Genomic DNA, 11670 nt, shown 5'->3' with positions numbered 1-11670 from the left:
CCTTCGTTGAAACCTACGAGCACGGGTATGGTGCGAACCGGAATTCGAACCCACAATCATAGGTTTCTGGCGTGCCCAAGGAACGCAACTCTGCAACAAAAACAATAATAAGGGAAAAGGGAGAATGGTTTTATATTTACAAATTACGAAGAGTTCTTGTTAACCGAAGCAACATGAACCGTATACGGTCAAACATCGTTGTGTCGAAGTTGACCTTCGTAAATAATTCGAGTGATTCGAGTTACGACACAACCGAAATTGCTGAATAAAGGAGGAATACGCAAGGACCAAGTTTTTACTTCGAGATAACCGTAAGTTCGACACAACGACATTTGACTGTTTTCTTATGACATACTAATGATGATGCTGTGGTATAGAAAGAGAATAAAACGACGTCCTGTTGAGTGAGTGAGTGGGTGGGTTTAACGCCGCTTTTAACAGCATTCCAGTTATATCACGGCTTGTCAGATTAATGTGGGAGGAAAACCCGAAGTGATGCAGGTCTCAGACGTTTACCACTTCGGTGAAACCCACGAGCACGGGTATGGAGCTTACAAACCTAGAAACATAATCGGGGCGAACCGGTATTCGAACCCACAACCATAGGTTTCTGGCGTACCAAAGGGACGCAACTCTGCACAGCGAATGGCGACGCCTCAGACGAATGGGCCACAAGTGCCGCCACCACCCGTGCACCCTTACTTTGTTAGTGATGTTGGCATCCCATAAGGCCGTGCTCGTGGGTTTCACCGAAGTGGTAAACGTCTGAGACCTGCATCACTTCAGGTTTTCCTCCCACATTAAGCTGACACACCGCGATATAACTGGAATACTGTTAAAAGCGGCTTTGATTTATAAAAAAAGGACAAGATCAGGTTTGTTGGCCTGGATACGTCTGAGGCTGTAAATGGGCCTATTCCAAAGAATTTTGTATTTATCATTTTCCATGACGCCCTCTACGTATTCCGGGTCGTACCATATGGGGGGTGGACCTCAGTGTCAAAACCACAAGCATGGCGAAGACGGTAATAAAATGATCGAGCTACACCATCATATCGTTTAAGATACTGTGTTTGTGCCAAAGCTGGGCATCCACTGACAATGTGTTGGACAGTCTCATTAATTTCATAATATAATCTACATTTCATATTTACATTTTGATGCAAAATTATTATTATCATTATTATTATTATAATTATTATTATTATTATTATTATTATTATTATTATTATTATTATTATTATTATTATTATATTTGCAGTCTCACTATGTACGTGTGTCCTCTGTATCACATGTTGCGATTTATAAGAAAAAACATGACTTGACTTGACTTGCCTCGTTTGACCTTTACCGCCGTTGTGAGGACATAGGGCAACATTACAAAGCAAGCGTGGTGATATGTCGGTGAGTGGACATGATTTAGCTGTGAGTGTGACTGAATTCTGTTAAACTATTCGTGTATGTATCTTTCCACTGATGTGCAGGAATAATGCTATTATTGCTGTGACCATGTGCATAAAGCTGCTATTGCTGTGACCATGTGCATTAAGCTGTTATTGCTGTGACCATGCGGATAATGCTGTTATTGCTGTGACCATGTGGATAATGCTGTTATTGCTGTGGCCATGTGCATTAAGCTGTTATTGCTGTGACCCTGTGCATAATGCTGTTATTGCTGTGACCATGTGGATAATGCTGTTATTGCTGTGACCATGCGGATAATGATGTTATTGCTGTGACCCTGTGCATAATGCTGTTATTGCTGTGACCATGCGGATAATGTTGTTATTGCTATGACCATGTGGATAATGCTGTTATTGCTGTGACCATGTGGATAATGCTGGTATTGCTGTGACCCTGTGCATAAAGCATGTGGATAACGATAAACATGATATGAAACACAATATAGTCATTGTTTTCTCGGGAAGGGAGAAACGGCCAATTAATAGACAATATTCTGGTCAAGTACGTTCTGGAGCAATATAACCTTTCCACAACCAAACCTCTACCCGCCTAGTTTTATCCTTATTGATAGTATCTGCTTCAATGTACCATCTAGTTTCTCTGGCAGGGCGAGGCGAACAATTAATACACAATACTGAGAGTACGTTTTGCAGCAATGTTCCCACATTTACAACAACCAAAACTAACTACTATCCCACCCCACTACCCCCCACCCCCAACCCCCAACCCCACCCCGCCCACCCCGACCCCTCCACACACACAAGCACCGGGAATGTTGGGGCTGTTTAAATGGCTCTCACTTATACATTCGTCAACACAAACAACACAATACAGCAATAGTGTTTGCCGACCCTGGTCTTTGACCTGCCTGTATGGGACTTCTTACTGCAAGGTCTTCTTGTAATGCTATCAGAGGCATGTAACTTAGAGACACGATATCTTGACATACATACACCCAAGAAGCGCTGTTCCTCCTACTGTTGACCCCCTCCGTTCAAGATGTCAACTTGTACACATAACGATGTGATAGTTTTTTTTAAACAACGTTTTCCAGTGATTGGGAATACAAATAACAAACAGCAGATATTGTTAGGTACGCGTATTCGTCGCCGTGTACCGTATTCACATTTAATAGACTATTCCCGATTTTGAGTTATTTTGCACCCTTCTCATTTGGAGCCAAACGGGCTGTACATGTATATGTAGACATAACCATATACACGGTTTGGCATCAAAGTGGTGGGAAATATATCATTACTTGAATGTGTATTTTTCATACCGGTTCGCCCCGATTATGTTTCAAGGTTTGTCAGCACCATACCCATGCTCGTTGGTTTTGTTACAGTGCATATATTTAATTACATTTTTTATATTTTTAACAAATAAAACTTAATCTAGGAAATTCTAAAATTCGAAAGTCGGTAGACCAGTATTTCTCGTTTTTATCGCCACTGGTCGACCATGACGGCTGCTCCTTGGCAAGCTCATTCACGCGAACAGTAAATTACGTAATCATAGATAAAGTCGGCGCGTACGTCCGCCCCGCCGTTGTTCTCTTGATAAATGTTTTGTTACCAGCTGGCGCAGGTTTTGACCATCATCTAAAACTGTAATTAAAATAAATTCTTATTAGGCAATACTGATACTATTCTATTACCACCTGCTTTTGCGTAGTCAACTTTGACAGCCTAGTGCAGATAACAGAGACCGAAATTATAACTTCCAAGTAATTGTTAGTGTGATACGAGTAGAGCTGTGGGGGTCTATAACTCCTTGGGTGTTGGTCCTTAGCACACTTTCTTGAATAAACCCTAAGGACCTTACAGCTCTCTTCTCTCTTGTTTCAAGGTAAGAAACATTTAAATATTCCTATTTTATGACTACACTTCTTATTTCATCGTTATTATTGTCTAGAAAATGTTATAGTTTAGTTGAATCAGTACTGCCATATTTTAACGCTCAACCTACTTTGTACAAGTTCTAATTGACTGCTCATTATATATTATTTACCGTTTAATACTCAGGCACTTTCCAGTGTTGTTTGAAGTGTAATGCGTCGTGGGCTCCTCCAGTTTATGTATCATTAATATGCGGCACCAATAGTTCTCTCCTATATTTCGACATCCATGATTATATTCCCCTTCTATGTCCAACATCATCTGTTTATAATGCCAGATGCATATACAGTTTATATTTCCGTGCAGTAGCATAGCGTACATGTAGCTTAGTCACAAAACGGTTCCTAGAGTTAACACAACTGTTTCAAGCAAGATTTATTCTGTACGTAGGTCGGTTAGTCCATATTTTCCGACAGTCCACCGATCAAAGGTTATATGAGCAGCTTTATCTTCCGTGTGCGCTTACAGAATAGTGCTATAACAACGTATTCCATATTTCTTAGGTTTTATCCTCATTAAGGAAGTACTTGAATATATTGTAACGACTCCCGTCCCTCATATAGTTGCATACGCTACAACACAGCCTATGCCACAATTTCATTACCGTAGTCATTTAAATACTGTTATAGTCATCCTTTATACTTCATAACAACGTACATACAAACGCGCATCGTTTAAGCATACAATTACCGTATTCACTCCATATATATAGAAAATGCGCGTGATCAATAGCGACACAGCCGCCGTGATTCATTACCGTAGTCACCAAAGTAATCACTACTAAAACTAATAATTACACTAACTAAAACCGAGCTATATCTTCTACCGCGTACATTCGTATCTTTATTTGGATCAAGTATTTACTTTCCGTATTTGCCGAAAGTATTATGTTGTGATAATTATTACTGAAACTACAAATATTAATGTTTACCGTCTTTTCAAAAGTAAATGTCATGTTCCTCATCTAAGCAGTTTGCGCAGTCTACCTACCGTACATGCTCTATTAAAATGTTACGACTACTCAATTTAGCTGTTAAGAAATGTTATTTGTCATTACCGTTATTATTCTAGTAAATATTGCATCTGTTGGATAATGTTACCGTACATACTCCAATATTAAATACATTGCCTTTATTATTATGCCTTTATTAGATGGACACTGCGTTAGCATATTATTATCATTGTACGTCACTATTATATATTAATTGATGTAACTTGAATGATATGACACACTTGCTTGAATAAACCCTAAGGACCTCACAGCTCTCTTCTCTCTTGTTTCAAGGCTAGCTCCCGATAGCTAATTCCCCAAACCGAGGCCTGACAGTTATGTGTATCACCCCAACAAGGCTGTCTTAGTTTCACCGAAGTGGTAAACGTCTGAGATCTGCATCACTTCCACATTAAGCTGACACGCCGTGATATAACTATAATCCTGTTAAAAGCAGCGTTAAACCCGAATCACTCGCTCACTGACTATTGCTCACGTTTTCCTGTTATATTTTCCAAAATGAGAGGTTTTGGGTTCCCATTCGATTACAGTAAAACCTCGTTTTGTCGAACTCGGATGTGTCGAATTCCCGGTAGTCTCGAACTCGCCTTCCGGTCCCTGCTAATTCCTTCCATATTTATCATCATTTATACTCAGATATGTCAAGCTGGATGTGTCGAATTCCCTGTTGTCACGAACTCGCCTTCCGGTCTTTGCTAATTCCTTCCATATTTATCATCATTTATACTCAGATATGTCAAGCTGGATGTGTCGAATTCCCTGTTGTCACGAACTCGCCTTCCGGTCCCTGCTAATTCCTTCCATATTTATCATCATTTATACTCAGATATGTCAATCTGGATGTGTCGAATTCCCTGTTGTCACGAACTCGCCTTCCGGTCCCTGCTAATTCCTTCCATATTTATCATCATTTATACTCAGATATGTCAATCTGGATGTGTCGAATTCCCTGTTGTCACGAACTCATTTTGAAGTCCCAAGTACCCAAATTAAACATAAAAAAATCCCTTGTATGTTATTTAGGTTTTTGTTCCGTGCTGTCCAACTACATATGCACTGTATGTTTATGGTATTTCAGGATTAGGCCGTACAACTGGCATAAGAATAGCATCACCATGACGACAATAAGCTTGAAAGACGACGGCGGGGACGAGCTGTTGGTCATCTCTCACAACGGCTGTCGTTTCCCAAACTTTCCTAACAATCGAGCCATCGAGAATATGGCTTCCGTGAAAATCAGGTCGGATGACGTCATCTTGAGTACATATTTTAGATCAGGTATGAATTACTGAAACAAACGCTTTCTTTATTATGTAAATTGTGTGAGTGGTGGTGCTACCGGTAGAGCGGGGCATGCATCCCCTTTTTGCGAACACCTGGTGTCATCAGCGATTTTCAGGAATCCATTCATATAATTTTCACCACCTTTTGACATTTTAGGCTCACTTGGTTCGTTAGATAGCCGAGACTGGTTATTCTCTGGCATTGACGTTTTATTTTTGCAAATAAGTTTATGTTTCTTTGAGATAATTTATTTGACAAAAAAACTTGTGTAACTTCAACGATATTGGTATGTCTGCAACAGTCCAAAGATAAAACAACAACCAATATGGGATTAAAGCGACGTCGTCAAGTTTCTTTAAACCTACAACTATTTACCAATCGGATAAAAACTATGTGATGTCATTGTACAGTCTCCAAGTACCATACTCTGGTGACACCAGGTGTTCAAGAAACGGTTGACCATATTGTACAGTCTCCGAGTACCACACACAGGATTCTCTGGTGACACCAGACAATCACGAAACAGTTGACCATATTGTACAGTCTCTGAGTACCACACGCAGGATTCTCTGGTGACACCAGATGTTCATGAAACAGTTGACCATATTGTACAGTCTCCGAGTACCACACGCAGAATTCTCTGGTGACACCAGGTGTTCACGAAACAGTTGACCATGTCCTGCCCCATCGTTTGGGACATCATCGAACGTGAAAGGGTGTACGTGTGAGGTTGTGTGTGTCAGTGAGTGTATGAGAGTGTGTATGGGTATGTGAGTGTGTGTGCATGTGTATTTGTATGTGAGTGTATGTGTGTGAGGGTGTGTGTGAGTATGTATGTGAGTGCATGTGTGTATGTGAGTGTATGTGTATGTGGGTATGTGAACGAATGTGTGTGAGTGGGTGTGTGTATGTGAGTGTGTTAGTGTGTGCGCCTTAGTGTTAGTGTGTGTGTGTGTGTGCGTGCGTGCGTGCGTGCGTGCGTGCGTGCGTGCGTGCGTGCGTGTGTGTGTGTGTGTGTGACTGCTACGAGCCTGGTACCCAATTTCCTATGTAATCCTATAAATACCACATAAAAACTCACTGTGATAAAAAAAGTTTGGATGTTAAAAAAATGTATGAACAACACCAACTGAGGTGGAAGACGTCCACTCCACTGTTGTATGACGTTAAACTGCTCTCCACTTTTGAAACGCCATTAAAAACTAAAACTCTTCATTTCTGAAGGGCTGGGACTGGTACGAGCCTAAACTGTATGCTGTTAATCTGGTCTCCGAACAATAAGTTGAAACGCCATTAAAAACTAAAACACTGTTCCAATAGGCGTTAAACATAACTGATTTACTGTACCTCTCCACCCTTTTAATCCAGGCACACACTGGGTATGGGAGATTTCACGACTACTCCAGGCGGGCAAGCTGGACACAAGTGACATCGACAAGACCTCGACCATGCTGGAACTATCTGACGAGGAGGTGTACAAGGACCTCCCATCTCCCCGACTTCTCAACTCCCACGCACCGTTCCAACATCTACCTGATGAGGTCAAGGTCAAGAAACCTAAAATTGTGCACGTCATTCGTAATCCCAAAGACGCTATAGTATCCTATTTCGTGTTTATGAAACAGATCGGCTTCAGTGATTATAGTGGCAAGTGGGAGAATTATCTTCGTCCTGCGACAGAGGGGAGATGTAAGCACACACTATTGCTCAGTATTTCGGACACAGGTGATGATGCATGCAGAACGAACCACACTAGACGAAAAAGCAATCTTTGCCTTTTTGAAAGGAACATAGAGCGAAAACTTTCGCGAGTGACCTCATTTCCATATTTCAAAATTCGTATTTCTTTGCATTGTATTTCTTAAGTTTGTATTTTGTAAAGTTTGGCTTCTCTGGAAGTGTCTTTTTGTCTGAATCAACACATGTCCACTGAAAGGCGATAGGATTGTATTCATTTGAAAACAACTCTCATAAGTTTTGTAAAAGCTTTGGAAATGGTTGCAGGTTTATTGCTGCTAGTATTTCCATTTCCTAAGCCATTGCTTAGCACACCTGTTGCATAACGTGTGACAGACGCCTCCATATGTCATATTATCCATGTTACCGATTTCTCAGAAACATGTCGCGCATTTGGCTGAAAGATGGCAGCGTAAGAATGTGTCACTCCCTCATTTTTATCACGCAGTTAGACAATGCTGATGATAAAAAACCTCACACACGTCTGTGTGTTGTCCTGATGTCACTGCTAGTGATTTGTATGTGAAAATGATGTGTCCGCACTAAAAGTTGGATTCTAAAACATCCGAACATGTTGGAAACTGGAATACTATTATTTCCAAATAAATAAGACCTTTCCAATTGAAGTCATATTTTTATTTAATCAAAACAATCTGCATACGTTTATACTATTAATATATCTTAGAAATAGTGTTGGATAGGAAGCCAAATTTTTTAATGAACTCTCAATCCCTGTTCTTTCCAAACTGGAAAACGATTCACACAATTAGGATCGATGACATGCATCAACCAAGTCATCGGGGCTGACCATCCAATCCCGTTAGTCGCCTCTTACGACAAGCATAGTCACCTTTTATGGCAAGCATGGGTTGCTGAAGACCTGTTTTACCCCAGAACTTCACGGGTCATACATTGTTTGATAGATGTTGTTTTTATATGAATCTTACTGCGATACGTGTTTCAGTATGTCTGTATATTTCAGTTGAATATGGTTCCTGGTTCGACCATTTGAAGTCCTGGGAAGACGTGAAGAACACTACCGATATTCCGATCCTGACACTCCACTATGAAGACCTTAAAGAGGTTAGGCCCATGTAACATAGGGCGAGGACATAAGACATAACCAACCTTTCATTTATTTGGTTCAATGGCCTTTCAATCACATCACTTGAAGGACTTGATGTTAGAGGAAAGCCTGATGTGATGCGGGTCATAGAGGTTTACCACCTAGAAACATAATCTGGGATTCGAACCCATGATCATTGTTTTCTGGCACGCCTATGGGACGCAACGCTGCACGGCGATTTGAGGCCTGATGTGATGCGGGTCATAGACGTTACCACTTTGATGAAACCAACGAGCACGGGTATCTATATTGTGCTGACAAACCTAGAAACATAATCTGGGATTCGAAGCCACGATAATTATTTTCTGGTACGCATATGGGACGCAACTGTGCACGGCGATTTACGGCGCCTTGCACGACTGGCCTACCCGTGTCCACTTCATTGGAGGAGTCTTACATGTAAAACAAATTGGCCGTAGTATTCATTCAGTAGATGTTATTCATCAGAGATACACATGCGTACGTTCGCCAATAATCATGCTTCCATGGGAACTAAATCTAAATCGGGGCTTTACATTGGTTCCAATTCTTCAATGACGTCATCATGATGCAGTGCATGTTAGCATGACCTTGAAAAATGGCTCCAGTCTGTGGTTTGTTCAATTCCTTATGAGGGGTGGTGGGGATGCCTAGTGGCTCAATTCGTGATGTACCCCGCCGTGATGATGCTGAAAGCGTCTTAATAACTACTGACTGTCTCTATGCTTTATGGCGTTGGTTGTTGCGCCATAGTGGAATCTGTTTTGTCAAATATCAAGCCACTTCATGTGAAACATGTCTCACTTGACTAACTGAAACAACATGTCCTCCACACAATATCAAATGGTCGTTCCCTAACGACAACGTTACTTTAATGACAAAATGACGGAGTGTACAACGACTCGCTGAATACAGCATTAGAATAGACACAATAATTGACTTTATGATGAATATTCTATTTTCAAAATAGTCACAGATGATCTGTATAGTACAACATAATACAACATAGTACAACATAATACAACATAGTACAACATAATACAACATAGTAAACATAATTATTCCTAGGTAATTAGATAGGGAGGAATAGGTCGCCGGAAAAGTGCCTGAAATGTAGTCAATACTTCCAATGAAACTTCCTCTCATTGAACATGTGCCTTTTCTTCTCCTTATCCTCTGGCGTTGACGTTGTATATTTTATATTTACTGTGCTCACAGGACACTTTCAGGGAGGCGAAGAAGTTGTGTGACTTCCTGGGCGTAAAGAGAAGCGATGACTTCATCAGACAAGTGTGTGAACAGTGTGAGTTTAGCTCAATGAAGAAGATCAAGGCTACTGCAAAGCTGACTGGCAAGATTGCTTATCGCAAGGGTAAGTATGTTTGATACTGAATAGGTGTAACGTGTGTTAACATCACATCAATAATACATAAAGAAACAAATGTGGTGACGTTATTTCTGAAGATACAAATACATGGTACAATGTGAACGATTTGTGTGTTTGCTACAGTTTTATAGACTTCTATGTCCATCGTAAATCACATTTCTTATCCCCCACCACGAAGTTGAAGGGGGATATAGGAATGTGTGCTGTCTTTCCGTCCGTCCATCACGTTTCGTTTCCGAAGCAGAACTAAAACAACATGATATCTCAACTTGGCACATACTGTTTTTAAAAAAAGGGTTTTCTAGTTTCTATACTAGCAACGACTTTGACTTAGACTGAAAACGGCAGTAGTGCTCGTTTCCGGAGCAGATCTTGAAAGCATACAATATTCCTTGCCTGCCTTGCACACAACCGGACATGTCATATTGGCGGGAGATATGGGTATTTCATGCTTGTTCGAAGAGTATTTTTTGGTTAAATATTCAGTAAAATCAATAATCCTAACTTAACAATTGTTCAGATTCCACATTGTCATCTGGGAGTACGATAGACGCTGCAACTCGCTCTGCAAGTTTGGTATTCAAGCATTGCATAAGCAGAATCGCAAGGGTTGTGTTGTTAGGTTTGTCAGCACCACACCTGTGCCCGTGGGTTTCACCAAAGTGATAAACGCCTGCAACATGTGCATGTAAACAATTCGGACACTCCGTGAGTTAACTGGAATACTGTTCAAAGTAGCGTTAAACACAACTCACTCGCTCGCTCACTCACTCACTCATGAATGAATGAATGACTTCAAAAGAGTAATCATATCCCTACTGTGAGTGAGTGAGTGAGTGAGTGAGTGTGAGTGAGTTAGAATGGTTAAACGCCGCTTTTAGCAATATTCCAGCATTATCAAGTCGGGAAGTCGGGGGACACAAGAAAAGGGCTTCACACGTTGTACCCATGTCGGGAATCGAACCCGTGACGTGACGAGCGAACGCTCTAACCACAAGGCTACCCGACCCCAACCCCAACCCCCATCCCCTTTTTCACTAACACCGGGTGTCGCTATCCGGCAGCATGCTGTATTGTGACGGGTGCTAACGGGGGACAAGATACGCTCACCTTTTTGCGAGCATCTGGAATCATCACTATCTGACAGTGATTCATAAACACCTGATACAGTCCGAATCGTACAATCGTCTCTGCTTTTAGTAGAGATTTATAATGATTGTGGAGACGATTTTGTCGCTTTTATCGCAGCTCTACTTAATTTCTGTATTTCCTTCATACCAAGTCTTCCGTAACACATAAATTATTTTTTCAAATTTGTCTAATAGACTGTCTGGTATATCGTTAATTAAATTTCTTTCCTTGTTCTCCAGGTGAAGTGGGTGACTGGAAAAACTGGTTCACTGTGGCACAGAACGAATGGTTTGATCAATTCTATGCAGAACAGATGAAAGATTGTCCTTTGAAAGTTCGATTTACACTTGATTAACGTCCGCAACGTTCAGGCAACGTGGCCATCAGGATACTGGTGGCACAGTCAGTTGCTAATACCATGGAGGTTACTAACAGCAATATCACGGCAGGGGACACCAGAAATGAGCTTCGCACATGTGGGGAATCGAACCCATGCCTCGGCGTGACGAGCGAACCTTTTTACCACGACAATACAATGAATGATTATGTATGATGCTTTTTGTCGCTGTTATTTCAGGACCATATGTATTACCTGTTGCCGTACAATAAGTAAATTAATAATTATCTATATTAGGAGCAGACAGGACATGCT

At 41.0% G+C, this 11670-nt stretch overlaps 1 protein-coding gene across 1 annotated transcript; it reads left to right on the top strand.

The window, feature by feature from the left end:
- The first annotated feature begins 5489 nt into the window (after positions 1-5489).
- Positions 5490-11373, top strand: LOC139455362 (sulfotransferase 1A1-like). The gene is made up of 5 exons (XM_071236919.1): positions 5490-5652; positions 7027-7347; positions 8378-8478; positions 9719-9872; positions 11258-11373. Exons 1-5 carry the CDS (start codon positions 5490-5492, stop codon positions 11371-11373), a joined length of 855 nt encoding a protein of 284 aa, XP_071093020.1.
- The last annotated feature ends 297 nt before the right edge of the window (positions 11374-11670 follow it).

This window comes from Haliotis cracherodii, unplaced genomic scaffold, assembly GCF_022045235.1.
Source record: "Haliotis cracherodii isolate W230 unplaced genomic scaffold, xgHalCrac1.p SCAF_11, whole genome shotgun sequence".
In the NCBI taxonomy this organism is placed as follows: domain Eukaryota; kingdom Metazoa; phylum Mollusca; class Gastropoda; order Lepetellida; family Haliotidae; genus Haliotis; species Haliotis cracherodii.
This window is presented reverse-complemented; position numbering and strand designations above follow the sequence as displayed.

Bases quoted from the DNA above. Each gene is read 5' to 3' on its own strand.
- LOC139455362 (XM_071236919.1), top strand. From the start codon at position 5,490: ATGACGACAATAAGCTTGAAAGACGACGGCGGGGACGAGCTGTTGGTC. The intron at 8,479-9,718 runs GTTAGGCCCATG...CTGTGCTCACAG, and splicing joins ACTATGAAGACCTTAAAGAG to GACACTTTCAGGGAGGCGAA. The intron at 9,873-11,257 runs GTAAGTATGTTT...CTTGTTCTCCAG, and splicing joins CAAGATTGCTTATCGCAAGG to GTGAAGTGGGTGACTGGAAA.